Here is an 18,104-nt window from a genome sequence, read left to right as displayed (position 1 = left end):
ATTATTAGAAACTCATCTTTTCAGTCAGGAGTGTTGGAGGAGGACAGTGTTGTGAAAATGTAAAAGATTTTATTACAAGTAATCCAGTATAGAAACGGGTGCTGTGTGCATGGTGGGCGGAGTTATTCCGGAAGATCACCTCCATCAGTATAGAAACATTTCATTATAGGATAAAAGTTTTCAGGAAGAAAATGATGTTTCCATTAACGTACAGAGATGGGTGGAGCCAAATCATGCCAAAAAAATAAATAAATACATAGAACAGCATAGAACAACAGATCCAGATGATTAATATCACAGAAACATTAAAGCTGATCAAACATACACAATAATATTAAAGATTATTTTTAGTGAGAAATGGTGGAATATTTCACTTCACTGTAAACACTGCTTTGAGATGGACCTCGATTTCCTCTGATTCTTTTAATTTTCCTTTCATTGAAATGTAATGCAGCGTAATTCAGCTCTACAGCATCATGAACCTGTTGAAATAAACATAGAATATTATATTATTTTACTATTATGTAATACCTTACAAAACTAGAATGCCCAGTTTAATCTCTGAAACTATAAATATTAATTCTTGTGTACTGTATGTGCACAAACTTTTAATAGGTTTCGTTCTAAATTTAAATGGAAATGATGAATGAGATTATAATCCTGAGTCATTCCCTGTAGAAGTGAACTAGTACCTGAGTGTTCGTCTCGTCAGTGTTTATCACGGCATCGTGCTGAATTCTGTCTGTGAACAAAAGAGTGAATGTATTGAAGATTCTATTCTAACGAGTCTGATTCATTCTGCACAAAGATCTGACACTGCTAATGTTTTCCTGATTCTATTTGAACACGATGGACCCAATTCTAATAATAATATGAACTGAATCTGAAGGTTAAATAATTGCTGAGGTCATTTTTTATACGCTGTATTTATTAAAAATAAATGTACGCTGTTATATTAAACACTCACCTCTGTGTTGTGGACCGTTTTTTCTTTTACAGAGTAAAACAGTTTGAACAGAAATCAGAATCCCGCACATTACCAGCGCTGAAGTCAATTTTTTTTACTTCTAATTTTCAGAAGGAGTTTTATTAACTTCAATAAAAAAACAGACATTCTCGAGAGGAAATGATTGTTTTTAGCTGCTCTAAGTGATAGAGATTAAATCAGCATTTCTAATAAATTATTGACTCATTGTATACAATAGAAATTAAATGAATATTATAAGCTGTTTTAATAAAAGACAGAATGCAGAATTACCTTTGTGTCTTTCACTGTTTCTCTCTTCGTAGCTTAAGACGAAGGTCAAAGTGAAGATCACAACCATACACACTCCTAAAGCTACAGAGAGGCAGATCACTTCAGGACCCATGGATCTCTCTGTCACACAGTAAACATTTAATATAAAGATTAGAAATAAAGATTTAATATGCTGTAAAAAAATTAAAGTAGAAATCTTTGGAATTTGAACCATTAGAATTTATTGGAAAAGTTAGTAGATATAAAGTAGTTCAAATAACTACAATGTCTTCTGGTTTGTTGATAAATCCTCAAACTTCTCACCCAGCAGTATTTGTGTCCCGTTCCCGAAGCTGATCTTCCCACACAGGAGCACAGCGCAGTAGTAAGTTCCAGTATCATTGAGGCTGACGATGTTCTTGGAGAAGTTGTACACACAGGTGTGTGTAGAAGAGTCGCTCTCACACTGACGGCTGCTGTTGTGATGAGTGTAAATGATTTGAGGATGGGATTGTGGTGGAGCAGCTCTGAACCAGAGCACTTGGAGTTCTGCTGCTCTGCTCTCAGAGAGAACCGAGCACTGCAGAGTCACTGAGGCTCCTGCAGGAACCGAGTCAGACACGCCGCGCTGCCACACACTCACTTTTACATCTCTGTCATCTGATCAGTGTGATATAGACAGAATGAGATCTCACTAGATTCTCCTTTTTCTCCTTTATTGTTGAACCTTCAAATATTCTGCACTGTTAGACATGTACAGTACGGTATATAGGTGTATTATTTAGTTTGCTAATTAAATTATTCGACTGTCTCTGGCTGTAAGGTGATAATCATTTTTTGATCCAAGAAATAAATAAATAAACCTGAGCTTAACAGTATAAATCTTAATCACGAGTTTATTCATAAAATGTAAAATGCAACACTATTTTCATCTGATTGCATTGTTACACTGGAAATTGGTCTATAAAATTACTGCTTTATAGTGTAACAATGAACTAATATGGATTTTAGAAATGTTGAGGTAAAGGAATCCAATCAGCTTCTCAGACCTGAAAAGTATTTACAATTGGACAATAATCTATATATCTTTTTATATTAAGGTCATAATTATGTTTCTAGAAATTCATAGCAGTGTCTAAAGGCATTTTAAGTAAAAGTAATACAGAAAAGATAATGATAGGATTTTAAGATAAACACCTCATAAATTCATTTCTAATGAAAATCATTACAATGCTAAGAATTATTAAGTCATGATAGTTTACCGTAAATTCTTACCTTTCACTGATAAAAATGTTCCTTTCCCAAACTCTATTGTAAATATCTTTATTCCGCAGTAATACACGGCTTCATCTGACGGTTCCACGTTATTGATTTTCAAATTGCAGCTTTCTTTTAAATTCTCAACAGTAAACCTCTGGGATTTGAACTCATCTTCAAAAATATGACTTGGTGCTGTTTTATGAACTGTGACCATTACACAAGGCTCGTGTCCTGCTGCTTGTTTGTACCACATAATAGGATCGGTGCTTTTGTTGTCTATTCGAATGCACTGTAGAGTCACGTTTTCACCAGAAACAGCAGTGATCACAGAGTCTGGCTGATGGAGGACGTTCTTTTGTGCAGAACCTAACGTGAGGAGCCACAGAACAATAAAAAGTCATGTATAAATTTCACAAAGCATTTAAAACTTTCATTAAAATGCTGTAATGCTTCACTGATTTCACATTTAGCCTCTAGAACCATTTCAGTTAGTAAACTTTAGACTATAATGTTAATTATATGATTATAATTCTTAGGAAAACCTGTATATTTTTTATCTAAAAGCAGAATCTCTCACCGGTCTGACTAAAAAGCACAGCTGTAATCCACATCAGCATCATCATCTTCAACCCCAGGCTTGTGCATGAGCATGTCCTTTCAACACACTGAGCCTGAGGGGCGTCACTGAGAGTTTAAGACATCATGAAGCTCAGCCCCCTGACCTCAAAGCTCTGTATGTGGAGACTAAGGGTGTCGCCTCCAAGCAAGAAATCATTGAAGAAAAACAAAAAGTACAAGCAGTAGCACTAGATGTTATGTATATTGTGAATATGCACAGTATGTACAGTATGTATGTGTACATGTACAGTACAGTATGTATAGTGTGAGTATGGTTGGCTTTGGAAAACCTTCCAATGGTGAACCTTTTTTTGACACATCAGGAAATACACTATATTGCCAAAAGTTTTAAATGCACATTAAATTGAACAAAATCCCATTTTTAATCCGCAGGGTTTTAATATGGAGTTGTATCACTCTTTGCAGCTATAACACCTTCAACTCTTGCGAAGGCTTTCCTCGTGGTTTAGGAGTGTGTTAATAGAGTTTGTTGAACATTTATCTAGAAGCACATTTGTGAGGTCAGGGACTGATGTTGGACGAGAAGCGTAGCTCGCAGTCGCCGCTCTAATTCAGGTCAAGACTCAAGTTCCTTCACACCAAACTCGCTCATCCATGACTTTCCTTGTACACTGGTGCAGTCATGTAGGAAGAAGAAGGGTCCACCCCAAACTGTCCCCACTAAGTTGGGAGCATTCATTTTCTACCGCTTATCCGAACTTCTCGGGTCACGGGGAGCCTGTGCCTATCTCAGGCGTCATCGGGCATCGAGGCAGGATACACCCTGGATGGAGTGCCAACCCATCGCAGGGCACACACACACTCTCATTCACTCACACACTCACACACTACGGACAATTTTACAGAGATGCCAATCAACCTACCATGCATGTCTTTGGACCGGGGGAGGAAACCGGAGTACCCGGAGGAAACCCCCGAGGCACGGGGAGAACATGCAAATTCCACACATACAAGGCGGAGGCGGGAATCGAACCGTCAACCCTGGAGGTGTGAGTCGAACGTGCTAACCACTAAGCCACCGTGGCCCACCAAATTGGGAGCATGAAATTGTTCAAAATGCCTTGGAATGTTGAAGAATTAAGAGTTAATTTCACTGGATCTACGGGCAAACCCCCCCCCCCACACACACACACAGCATAATCCCCTCTCCACCAAACATTATACTGTGCCATCAAGCACCTACCGTACCTGTCTACCGGCAACAGCAATCCCAGATTCATCCATTGGATTACCTGATAGAGATGCGAGATTCATCGCTCCAGAGAACACATCTCCACAGTCCTAGAGTCCAGTGGTGGCATCCGACGCTTTGCATTGCACTTTGAGATGTAAGGCTTGAATGTAGCAACTCAGCCATGGAAACCCATTCCATAAAGCTCTCAACGCACTGTTTTTGAGCTAATCTGAAGGCCACATAAAGTTTTGAGTTCTGTAATTTCTGGTTCTGTATCGACTCTGAAGAAAGTTGGTATCATTTGGCACTGCTCAAAATGCACTGAATTCACTTTGTGATTTTATGTGTCCTACCACTTCATGGCTGAGTTGCTGTTGTTCCCAGTTGCTTCCACGTTGTTATAACACCACTAAGAGTTGACTGTGGAATATTTAATAGTGAGGAAGTTTCATAGCTGGACTTATTGCACAGAGGGCAACTGATCATGTTACCACGCTTGAATTCACTGAGCTCCTGAGAGCGACCCATTCTTTCACAAATGTGTGTAGAAGCACTCTGTATGCCTAGGTCAGCGGTGTCCAATCTTATCAGGAAAGGGTGCAGGTTTTCATTCCAACCAAGCAGAAGCCACACCAGTGTCTACTAAAGAACAACTGATTAAAAAGGTGGAATCAGGTGTGGCTTCTGCTTGTTGGAATGAAAACCTGCACCCACACCGACCTTTTGTGGGTAAGATTAGACACCGTTGACCTAGGTGTTTGATTTTATACACCTGTGACCATGGAAGGGATTGGAACACATTCATTCAATAATTTGCAGGAGTGTCCCAAAACACTTGGAAATATAGTAAATAAGCACATTCACTCCATCAACTATTCAGAATATTTAGTCACATGTCACGTTCACCTGGAAGTTGGATTATGCATCATCATTTGCATTTCCCGAAGATCATGGAAAGAAGAAAATCGTCACACTTTCTTTATTTTCAGTAATAATGGAATATTGTCTGATGTGGTCACTGAGAGTACAACACTGTTGTAGAAATTATAGATTGAAAGTAAATTATTAATAAAAAAAACCCATACATTTAAGTAAATTTAATGTGCTGAAGGTTTTCCTGTCATTATCATGTAGGGTAATCAATGAGTGATCAAGTGCTATATAAATAAAAATTCAATCGAATTCAATGCTGCTTTTGAAAAGCAAAACAATGAGAAAAAAAAGATCAAAAATATGTTTTTTTTCTCAGATTATATGCTGGAGGGACTATGTCTCTCGGCTGGCCTGGGAACGCCTCGGTATTCCCCCGGAAGAGCTGGAGGAAGTGTCTGGGGAGAGGGAAGTCTGGGCATCCCTGCTTAGTCTGCTGCCCCCGCGACCCGACCTCGGATAACCGGTAGAAGATGGATGGATGGATGGATGGATGGATGGATGGATGGATGGTATAACTTTGTAAACCAGATCATTATCATGTGACCACCAGACAATGCAATTTATTAATTGGTAAATTATCACACACTGTTTATTTGTGCCCTCAAATGCCTTTGGCATTTGACAAATGCTCTTAAATGCCCTTAAATGCCTTTGGGGTCGTAATGTCCGGCTGCATCATACCTCAACATCGCTGATTATTCCCGACAACAGCACAACATCATATGTTTTATTCCTTGCACAATGTGGGAGATTTTCTTTACAGAAGCAAACAAACAAACAAACAAACAAAAAAATGACCTGCCTGTACAGTCATTATAAAAAGATCCAGCTGCAGTAACAATTAACCCTGAGAACAGAAATAATGACACTGAATCATATTAGAGATCTAACCTAAGTTATAGAACGACCTCGAACATCAGAATAGATAATATCTTGCTGTTTTTTGACTCTTCCTCTTTTCACTTTCTGCTCATTGAAATGTAAGGCAGCGTAATTCGTCTCCAAAGTGTCACGGTCCTGTAGGAACAGATAGGAGATTAGAAATGAAATCTGAAATGTAGCAAATTTTTTATTTTTATATTTACATATTTTTGTGACAAATTTATTCGCTTATCCAAAAACATCGTCATATATTCACACACCCCGAATATTTACCTGTTTGAGAATCTGTTCTGTCACAGAATCTGGTTTTAATCTCACTGTAGAGAAGAAAATTCGCTTTTTTTAAATAAATAAATAAATAAATAAATAAATAAATAAATAAGTGAGACTTTTCATCTGCAGTTAATTTTTTTATCTCTATTTTTCAGAAGGATTTTTATTAACTTTATTTTAACAAAAAACACAGACATTCTAGAGAGGAAATGATTGTTTTTAGCTGCTCTAAGTGATAGAGATGAAATCAGTATTTCTAATAAATTCTTGACTCACTGTATACAGAAATAAATAAATATTATAAGCTGTTTTAATGAAAGACAGAGTGCAGAATTACCTTTGTGTCTTTCACTGTTTCTCTCTTCGTAGCTTAAGATGAAGCCCAAAGTGAAGATCACAACCATACACACTCCTAAAGCTACAGAGAGGCAGATCACTTCAGGACCCACGGATCTCTCTGTCACACAGTAAACATTTAATATAAAGATTAGAAATAAAGATTTAATATGCTGTAAAAAAATTAAAGTAGAAACCTTTGTAATTTGACACCTTTAGAATTTATTGGAAAAGTTAGTAGATATAAAGTAGATCAAAATAACTACAATGTCTTCTGGTTTGTTGATAAAACCTCTTACTTCTCACCCATCTGTATTCGTGTCCCATTCCCGAAGATGAACTTCCCACACAGGAGCACAGCGCAGTAGTAAGTTCCAGTATCATTGAGGCTGACGATGTTCTTGGAGAAGTTGTACACACAGGTGCGTGTAGAAGAGTCGATCTCACACTGACGGCTTCTGTCGTGATGAGTGTAAATGATTTGAGGATGGGATTGTGGTGGAGCAGCTCTGAACCAGAGCACTTGGAGTTCTGCTGCTCTGCTCTCAGAGAGAACCGAGCACTGCAGAGTCACTGAGGCTCCTGCAGGAACCGAGTCCATCATGCCGAGCTGCAACACCCTCACTTTTACATCCTCAGTACCTGGTCAGTGTGATATAGACAGACTGAGATCTTAGTTTGATTCTTCTATAATACAGCTAATAAGCAGTTCAGAAAGCCCCCAATGTCAGTTATAACATTTTATCCCGCGGTACTGTTGGTTCACAAATCGGATTGATTATAGGTTGTAAATTATAGAGAAGAACTTAAAAAATAAAGCATGCACAGCTAAACAACTACATGCACAGAGAGACACCGACTCTGCTAGAGGAAACAAGTCTAACATGGCACTGTAAAAAGCTGATACATAATGTTTAATGTAATCAAGAAAAAAAAATTCTAATTAGGTTTCTAATAAAAAAAAGGAAAAGTTCCAACTAGAGAAAATGTATAAAAATTTAAATGTGTGTATTTAAAATTAAAAATTCATGTCATACCATATCAGTAATATTTAAAGCATTTTTCGGCTAATAAAATAATTCTCATCATTTATCTTGGTTATAAATAAATTTGGTAATTTTAATAAAAGAAAAAATATATTTCAAAAATAACAATAATTGAAATGAATTAAATGATTATTTGTGTATGTTAAAATTCTTACCTTTCACTGTTAAAAATGTTCCTTGTCCAAAAGCTTTTACGTAACTTACTATGCCGCAGTAATACACGGCTTCGTCTGATGGTTCCACATTCGCAATTTTTAAATGGCAGCCCTTTTTTTCTTTCTCAATGGTGAATTTCGGTGGCTTGAACTGATCTTCATAACTGGCTTCGTGATGAACCTTGACCATTACACGAGGCTCATGTCCGACGTTTTGCTTGAACCAGTAAATGGCTTCAGTGTTTTTCTCTCCCAGTCGAAAGCACTGCAGAGTCACGTTATCACCGACCCGGGCAGAGATAAATGGGTCCGACTGATTGATGATGTTTGTATGATCAGAATCTGCTGTAATTATGCAACAAAACATGTACCTTAGATTTGAACAAGAAATAAATAAAATAAATAAATTAAACAAACAATCAGTTATAATAAGTGTATTTGCATATGTCACTAATCCTTATGTGTAAACCCTGAAAACCAGCCACACTTACCAGTTCTATTAAAAAGCACCACTGTAATCCATATCAGCATCAGTGTCCTCAGCCTGAGGTCTGTATACTGCATGTCTTCCCCTTCTTAACTGTTATAGGTCAAACTGAGCACATCTCACTCTGTGGCACAGATTTAAGTCGTGAAACTCTGATGTCACAGAATTTTCCACATCCCATTTTAGACGAAAAAAATAGAAGCAGTAGATTACTGACTGTGGCTCCTCCTTACAAAACCATGATATAAAAGAAAGAAAGAAAGAAAGAAAGAAAGAAAGAAAAAAAGGAAGGAAGGAAGAAAGAAAGAAAGACAGAAAAAGGAAGAAAGAAAGAAAGAAAGAAAAAGAAGAAAGAAAGAAAGAAAGAAAGACAGAAAAAGGAAGAAAAAAAGAAAGAAAGACAGAAAAATAAATAAATAAATAAATAAAGCCAGAAAAAGAAAGAAAAAGAAAGAAAGCCAGAAAAATAAATAAATAAATAAATAAATAAAGAAAGATATATCGATAGTAAGAAAGACAGAAAAAGAAAGAAAGAAAGAAAGAAAAAAAGAAAGAAAGAAAGAAAAGAAAGACAGTAAAAGAAAGAAAGAAAGAAAAAGGAATAAATAAATAAGGAAAGAAAGAAAGAAAGAAAGAAAGAAAGGAAGGAAGGAAGGAAGGAAGAATGAATGAATGAATGAAAGAAAGAAAGAAAGAAAGAAAGAAAGAAAGTTCACTTTTTTGAAATGGAGAAATACATATATATATATATATATATTTCTGCTCTGTGACCAATATTTAGTAAATTGTCTCAGCAGCACTTAAATGCAGGTTGCAAACTGTTAATTTAAAGGAATGCACGTGGACTTGTGAGTTGTGGTTGAGGATTATTTTTAAATCCAGTTTGTAATCTTAGATCCAAATTGCTAAACTGTTCCATAATGCTGTGGTTTTGTCCGAAAAAGCTCGGCTTCTTGCTGAAGTCTTCATTATTCAAGGTGACAACAAAGATCCTGCACATGTTGATGAATTGTTCAGCTACACACTGATATACTGAAAACTGGCTTTTTAAAAAAAAAATAAAAGCAATAAATGCAATTGATGAGATTAATGACAAACATAGTATTATGAGTAAGATTTTACACTTTTAAAGATTATTTTCCATAAATAAAGAATAAACCATAATTATACAAAAATAATCCACAGTAGTCTGGTGTGATGGAGGCCAATATGAAGCAAAATTCCAGTTATTGTATCAATTTGTCCAAAGTGCGGTTTTTAATTTATTATTGAACAATATATCATAATATATAACCATTTATAGTAACATTTAATGAAAGACAATGTAACTAAACACACACACACACACACACACAAACACAAAGTCATGTTGGAGCGTGACTGTATGGATTTGTGTTCATTTGTGGGCAAGTCCTGGTCTAATGGTTAGAGAGTCTGACTCGTAATCCTAAGGTTGTGGGTTCGAGTCTCAGGCCGGCCACGACTCAGGTGCCCTTGAGCAAGGCACCAAATCCCCCAACTGCTCCCCGGGCGCCGCAGCATAAATGGCTGCACACTGCTTCGGGTGTGTGTTCACTGCTGTGTGTGTGCACTTTGGATGGGTTAAATGCAGAGAACAAATCCTGAGTATGGGTCACCGAACTTAGCTGTATGTTACATCACTTTTTCACTTTATTTAGCTACAAGAACATTACTGAGATCAGACTCTGATGTTGAGATGTTGAGGAGACTCCAGTTCCAGTTCATCCCAAACTGTGATCAGTAGGGTTGAGTCTGAGCGAGAGTCGGGGCTCTGTACAGGACACTCGAGTTCTTTCACTCTAACCTTAACCTCCACACCATGTCTTTATGGAGCTCTGTGTTTTGTGCACAGGGACATCGTCATGCTGGAACATAGTTTGAGCCTCTCAGTTCCAGTGAAGCGAAAACATAAAATTACAGCGTACAAAGATTCTGTACAATTGTGTGATTTCAATATTCTTGTTGAAGGCCCATCCAAATGCAGAGAACGAGTATGGGTCACCATATTTACGGTAGCTGTATGTCATCATGTCATGTCATGTCGTGTCATATATGGCCAGAATAATGTGTGTTAATGAATAATTGTTCATCAAAAAACAGAAAGTAAAGAAAAAGAAAAATGGATGAAGTAAAATTGCTATCGATATCTTAATAAAACAGATTTCAATTCTAAACTTGAAAAACATAACGTCATCAATTTCAATTAAATAATTTTTTATTGTGAATCAAATCCTGAGAACAGAAATATTGACACTGAATCATATTAGAGATAAAATCTAAGTTGCAGAAAGACCTCGTACATCAGAATAGATAATATCTTGAGGCTTCTGTTTTTTGTCTCTTCCTTTTTTCACTCTCCGCTCATTAAAATATAAGGCAGCGTAATTCAGCTCCTCGTTGTCACGGTCCTGTAAGAACGGATATCGGATTAGAAATTACAGAAGTCAGAATTTTTTTTTACATTTTGCTCGTCCACGGATATCATCATGCATTTACCTGATTTAGCCTCTTGTCCGTCTCAGATCCTGGTTTTAATCTCACTGTAAAGAAGAAAATCAACATAAGTTTGTATCTCTGTGGTGAAACCTACTTCTCATCTGCAGTCACATTTTTATTTCTTATTTTCAGAAGGTTATTAGCTTCAATAAATAGAAACATATGTTTGGGTGAGAATGAGTGTTTAGAACTGATAAAACATGGAATAATTTTTTTCTAGAAATTCCACAATATTAAATGTAAACTTATATGAAAAAAAAAAAACCTTACTTAAGTAATACAAATTGTCTAAAAGTCTGTAATTTACTGCGGTATAAGCAACATAAAGAATCCAGGATGTGGCAACATGTGAAACAATCATCAACAGAAACTCCACTTTTTCCAATGACCTTAAGTAGAATTTAATATTTACCAAATCAGTATTTCTAATAAACTAGTGATTTGACGTATACGATAGAAATAATGTAATATTCTAATAGATTTGTAATCATTTAATAACTTAACAAAATAGCCCTAATGCAGACTTACCGCTGCTTCGTTCACAGTTTGTCCTTTTACAGATTAGAACAAAGATCAAAGCGAAGATCGAAACCACACACAGTGCCAACGCTACAGCGAGGAACATCACTACAGGATCTGCAGATCTCTCTGTCACACAGTAAACATCAGAATATTAACACTGGGACTAGTTTAGTAGCGTTCTAAGCATTTACAGCTACAATAAGTAGTTAAAGAAATCAGCAAATCCTGGAACATTATTAACATTATAAATTGGGTGGGTTCTATAGTTTATAATTTAAATGAAAATTATATTTTTTATGAATTTTTTTTAATAACTGCTATGTACCCTGGAATAACTGTACTTGTGTCCCGTTCCCGAAGATGATCTTTCCACACAGGAGCACAGCACAGTAGTAATTTCCAGTATCATTGAGGCTGACGATGTTCTTGGAGAAGTTGTACACACAGGTGTGTGTAGAAGAGCCGTTCTCACACTGACGGTTGCTGTTGTGATGAGTGTAAATGATTTGAGGTTGGGATTGTGGTGTAGCAGCTCTGAACCAGAGCACTTGGAGTTCTGCTGCACTGCTCTCAAAGAGAACCGAGCACTGCAGAGTCACTGAGGCTCCTGCAGGAACCGAGTCCAACACGCCACGCTGCCACACACTCACTTTTACATCTTCAGTACCTGTTAATGACATTCAGGTCATTATATCAGTTATATATTATACTTTTTTTGTACTTTAGAGAAGTCGTATTTGTTGGGAAACAGATGCAAGTGTGGAGTATTTTTAGTTTTTAAGTGAAACGCATGAATAAATAAATAAATAATCATATCATAAGAATATCAGTACATCCACTGACCACAGACATGTGATTTAATGAGTAAATATGACACCCAATGGTTAATATTAAAATGAATTAAATTAATCTTTTACCTTTGACTGATAAAAATGTTCCGTTTCCAAACCTCATTAAGAATCTTCTGTATCCACAGTAATACACGGCTTCATCTGATGGTTCCACGTTAGTTACTTTTAAATGGCAGCTTTTCTTATTTTTCTCGATGCTGAATTTTGATGGTTTGAACTCATTTTCATAACCGTGATCATGTTGAACTGCGACTATTACACGAGGCTCGTGTCCGACTTTTTGTTTGTACCAAACGACAGATCCAGAGTTATCGTCGTTCAGCGTAAAGCAGCTCAGAGTCACGTTCTCACCAACACCAGCAGAGATCCATGGGTCAGGCTGAAAGGTATCACTGTTCTGTGTAGAAACTAATATCAAGAATTAAGAAAGAAACATGAACCAATATATCAAAACTTACTAAAAATATATTGTCATAGATAAATGTTTAGATATTCTGGCAATTTACAAAGTTTGCATCGTGGTGGAACGCTAATAATGTGGTGAACGTGAGATCAAATTTAAATAAAATATTAGCAAGCTACATGCATTGTGCTTAATAACCTGAACTTTCTAGTATAACCAGGATCGATGGTCAGCTATGTGTCGTTCTAATTAACAATAAAATTTCAAGGTAAAATAACGTTTAGGATGTTAAGAATTTCTGATTAAACTTTAAATTTAAAGAAATTAAGGAGAAATAGTTTGGATTTTAGATTTTGAAATACAATTCGTGGGAAGCTCTAGGATTAACCTATCAAACGTTAATAACCTTAAAAATGTCTTGTTACTATTTATTATTAGTTATATAATAAAGAACCTGGTGAAACCTTATTCTGTAAAACACGCTGTATTTTATCTTAGAGAATAAAAACTTTTTTTGCTTCTTGAACACTGTTGTTTTTTTTTATAGACTTTTGGCTACTGATAGATATGTATTACAGGGCGATTAGTGTCTGTCGAAACGTCTCGGCGATGTCGTAACAGCCGCGATACATTCTGCTATATTTTGTTCATCAGAGTGAAAAGGTTTCACCAGGACATTGATACAGTGAACAAAACATATAATCCGTCAATGCTTACTGACTACTGTTGGACACTGCAACGTGACGCGTCGGATATCGAACGCTAACGAAAATCTGGAGCAAGACACGTTTAATTATATTGATCTTAATATCGTTTTAGAAACATAAACGTGATTAAAAACATTATTGTCTGTACACCGTTAACTGCCTATTGCTCAGAGTTCCTACGTGATGCGACAAAACCAAAACTATATTTGTGCAAACCCAACAGTTACCTGTCACAATCAGCAAAACAAACAATTGTACAGAGTTATTAAAGGAATAATAAGTTATTTTCTAAAGTGTAGGTCTTGTTGAAAAGACGCACATTTCAGTGTTGTAGAGTTTTACGAGAAGGTTGAAGCCCTTCATGTACAAACTGCACATTATTTGTGTCAATGAGCCTCATATCGGAAACCTATTTGTCATCAGAAGCATAAAAACTATGGAGACTTACCAGATTTATTCAAAAGCATCAGTGTTATCCACATCACCTTCGTCATCATCATCATCATCACCATCATTATCATCATCATCAGCTTCAGCCTGTGTTCTGTTACAAGCATGTCTATGCCTGCTCAACATCTGACTTTGTGCCCAGATTTATAATGACCTCACACACTTCCAGTGAAATATTACACACACACTCAAGTCCAGGAAGCTGTCAGGAGACAAGCTCCTCCTTTTTTTTTCTTTTTCTTCAATACCCTTTTTCTTTAAATAGAAAAAAAACATCATCAACAAAAAAAGATAAAGGAAATGAGGTGAACAATGATTTTAACCTACGTTTCATATCATCCAATTTTTTAAAAAACTTTGTTTACCTGCTTGTACAGTAATATACTCATGATATAATAATAATAATACACTTAATAAACTCAGTGGCATTTTATTAATGATTTGAATTAAAGAACGTTATGGATGAGATCCGGGATTTTCTACTTCACGAGATTGTTTTGGGTAAAAGTGAATTATACTTTTGAGCAAATTTGCAAGTTGGAATCATTTGTTTAAGGATATTTATTTAAATATAAAATAAAAGGTATAGAGCAAAATGTTTTAGTGAATAATCAAACTTCGATGTAGATCGGTTTAACAAATAAGCTCTCTAATCAATGTCAAATATAGTGAACAGGAATTTAATCATAATCTCCAATTTTACACTGAGAAAAAAAAAAGCTAATTTTATTTACTGTATTTGACAGAACCCTCATCCAAAGCATCTTACATTTAACTCATTGATTCAAATTAGGGTTCAGGGCCTTGCTCAGGGGCCCCAATAGTGGAAGCTTGGTGGTCCTCAACCTTCCAATCAGTTTTCCAACACCTTAATATCAGAGCTACTTAACATAACTGTTAAAAAGTACATTATATGGACAAAAGTTGCACTTCTGAGCATCACATTCAGTCTCCACTCTTCTGGAAAGACTTTCCATGGAACATCACTGTTAGGATTTCTGCCTAATTCAGCCACATTATTAGTGAGACCAGGCACTGATGTCCTCTGAGAAAACCTGGTCCACTTCATCTCCAAGGTGTTTAGTGGAGTTGTGGTCATGGCCTTGTGGAGGCTGCTCAAGGTCTTCAACACCAGACGTGGCATTCACAGTGGCTTTGTTATAGAATAAACCTAGTTTGGGCCTCTTAGTTCTAGTGAAGGGAAATTATAATGCTACAGTATACAATGACATGCTACACAAGTGTGTGTTACAAATGTGTGGCAAAGAACCACATTCTGCGTCTGAAGATATTGATAGGATCTCTTGAAGAACTTACTTACATACTACGAAGCTCCTTCTTCCTTTGACTGACCTCTTTCTTACACTAACAGTGCAGTGATTTCAGGGATAACTAGTTTATTCATGTTCGTAACATTGTCAACAAAGTCGTGATTCATATCTACTGTAATCCTGTGTATGAAAGCAGCCGATGAATCAACAACCCAAAGAAGATGACGTTAGGAGGCAGCGGTGAAAGGGAGAAGAGCTTTTAGTAAATGTCAATGAGAAACAAATCTCCTTGTGGAGTTTATGGAGCAGCACAACTGGGTTAAAGCTTAATCAAGGCTAAAGAGTGTGGTAATGAATACAATGATACAATTCAGACAATGAGTGTTAAAATGATTCTTATTCTTCTCTCTCTCTCTCTCTCTCTCTCTCTCTCTCCCTCTCTCTCTCTCCCTCTCTCTCTCTCTCCCTCTCTCTCCCTCTCTCTCTCTCTCTCTCTCTCTCTCTCTCTCTCTCTCTCTCTCTCTCTCTCTCTCTCTCTCTCTCTCTCTCTCTCTGATGTTTGTTCTGAATCAGGATCATACAAAATGTCAGTATGGATGTGGGTGGAGTTTAATTCAGGCCATAATGTGACTCCTCCTTCACCTCTGTTTAACACTAACCAATCATCTCTCTCTCTCTCTCTCTCTCTCTCTCTCTCTCTCTCTCTCTCTCTCTCTCTCTCTCTCTCTCTCTCTCTCTCTCTCTCTCTCTCTCTCTCTCTCTCTCTCTCTCTCTCTAATCCCTCCTTTTCTGAATAATGATCATGACCACGATGACCGTGATGTCAATGCAGATGTGGGTGGAGTTTATTACAGGCCTTAATGCAGCACCTCCTACATCTCCCACCCTCTCCATCTCTCTCTCTCTCTCTCTCTCTCTCTCTCTCTCTCTCTCTCTCTCTCTCTCTCTCTCTCTCTCACTTCACCCTATCTCAGATCTCAGTATCACTATGCATCTACACAAAGACTTTAAACAGGATATATAAACCATGTGCCGTTAAAATGAGTTTCAGTGACTCATGATCAGAGTTTAATACACAGAAATATACTTATATATCTATAGTACAGAGTTAATGTACTTAATATTTTAGCTCATAGAAGTTATGCTCATCAATCCTAATGCATTCAGCTTTCATGAATATATATACATAGACTAGAATTATACTAGTATAATTATGTAAAATTATGTACTAGTATATATTATTGTGTGTGAGTGTGTGTGTGTCTGTCTGTGTGTTTGTGAGTGAGTGTGTTTGTGTGTGAGTGTGTGTGTGTGCATCTGTGTCTGTGTGTGCATGTGAGTGTGTGCAACTGCGTGTGTGTGTATATGTGCGTGTGTGTATGTGTGTGTGTGTGTGTGTGTGTGTGTGTGTGTGTGTGTGTGTGCGTGTGTGTGTGTGTATATGTGAGTGTATGTATGTGTGTGCATATGTGTGTGAGTGTATGTGAGTGTTTGTGTCTGCGTGCATGTCTGTGTGTGTGTGTGTTTAGTGGTTTCGTATCTCTTTTTGTCTCTTTGCCCCTTCACACACTGCAGCTCTGAGTGTTTCATCTCTGCAGGCCGCTCTGACCGCCGAGTCGCTTTTCACACAAACACCATCAGTTTCTCATCACTCAAACTTTCCACAGGATGTGTGGCTATTCTTGTTTGTCTCAGACCACACTCATGTTGTTTTTTTTTCTTTATCACACATCATACTAAATTAATCTGCTTTAAACAAACAACAGCTGTCAGATATGTTATTTATTTACACTCAGATTTAGCGTAATGTGTAAAAATGTGTAGAAATTCCTGAGATCTAAGGGGAACAAAACATTATTATATTATATTATATTATATTACATTATATTATATTATAGATTATATATTATAGAAAAAATCAGCAACTTCAGGGGATACATGTATATTTGAGTTATTTTTTAATTTTATTTATTAATTATTAATAATTGTCTACACTTTAAACAATGAGCTAGTTACTAAGTACACAAGTCTAGCAATTTATCACCGGCTCCGAAATGATTGGCACTCTTCAAATGACTGGATAAAAAACATTTATTGATCACACACAATGAGTGGGAAAAAAAGGTGCTTTAAAAATATATATATTTATGTAAAAACATTATATATATATATATATATATATATATATATCTATATATATATATTATATTAATATATATATATATATATATATGTGTGTGTTTGCTTTATTCATGCATATATTTATAAAATGCATTACGCCGGGCCTGTACAAAAACACTATATAAAATGTGCACAAAATACAAAATGGGATTGTGAAATTTAACATAAATGTGACTTAATAGCACATTTATTTATAATTATTTCAGCTTTCATGATGATCAGTTGTGTGAATACATTCTAAGTGTGTTTTTTATTTGTTGCTTTGCGCTGCAGTGTGAATCTCTCTGCTCAGGCAAACAGGAAGGTACAGTGAGCTAAAACCACAATGAAATGTTCCACAACACTCAACAGACAGCTTTAAATTTCCAGATCAGACCTGTGTGTGTGTGTGTGTGTGTGTGTGTGTGTGTGTGTGTGTGTGTGTGTGTGTGTGTGTGTGTGTGTCTCTGATGAGGAGCGGTGATGATGAACATTGAAGCTTCTTATAAGGCTGAGAGCTGTGAAAAACACGACAGTGCCATTGTGTGAACAAGGTGTACGGTGGGGTTTAAAGAAATCTAAACAAAAATAACAAAAAAAATAACCCAAAAAAAAAAACAAGCGAACAAATAAGCGCTGCATTAAAATTCAGCATAAAAAATATTTTTTTACATTCTAGAGATAAAAATAAAGTAAATAAAATTTTTTTCAAATTAAAGTAATTATTTAAAAAACAGATGAAAAGAACCTTAACAGATGAAAAAGAACATTCTGGAAATAAAATATGTTCTGAGGATAAGA

At 36.3% G+C, this 18,104-nt stretch overlaps 2 protein-coding genes across 2 annotated transcripts; both read right to left on the bottom strand.

Moving 5' to 3' along the window:
* Positions 1-49: 49 nt before the first annotated feature.
* LOC113645973 lies at positions 50-3,213 on the bottom strand. Its single transcript, XM_027151954.2, has 6 exons — positions 3,075-3,213; positions 2,513-2,863; positions 1,562-1,897; positions 1,259-1,378; positions 693-742; positions 50-482 (listed from the first exon to the last, which is right to left on the bottom strand). The coding sequence occupies exons 1-6, from the start codon at positions 3,118-3,120 to the stop codon at positions 348-350; spliced, it is 1,038 nt and encodes a 345-aa protein (XP_027007755.2). The 5' UTR covers positions 3,121-3,213; the 3' UTR covers positions 50-347.
* Positions 3,214-5,270: 2,057 nt separating this feature from the next.
* Positions 5,271-13,991, bottom strand: LOC113646025. The gene is made up of 13 exons (XM_047802612.1): positions 13,871-13,991; positions 12,379-12,720; positions 11,787-12,128; positions 11,468-11,587; positions 10,940-10,983; positions 10,729-10,851; positions 10,153-10,174; positions 8,427-8,510; positions 7,936-8,280; positions 7,041-7,376; positions 6,736-6,855; positions 6,399-6,442; positions 5,271-6,260 (listed from the first exon to the last, which is right to left on the bottom strand). Exons 1-13 carry the CDS (start codon positions 13,977-13,979, stop codon positions 6,135-6,137), a joined length of 2,157 nt encoding a protein of 718 aa, XP_047658568.1. The 5' UTR covers positions 13,980-13,991; the 3' UTR covers positions 5,271-6,134.
* Positions 13,992-18,104: the final 4,113 nt, after the last annotated feature.

Source organism: Tachysurus fulvidraco, chromosome 17, assembly GCF_022655615.1.
Source record: "Tachysurus fulvidraco isolate hzauxx_2018 chromosome 17, HZAU_PFXX_2.0, whole genome shotgun sequence".
NCBI classification, from domain to species: domain Eukaryota; kingdom Metazoa; phylum Chordata; class Actinopteri; order Siluriformes; family Bagridae; genus Tachysurus; species Tachysurus fulvidraco.
This window is presented reverse-complemented; position numbering and strand designations above follow the sequence as displayed.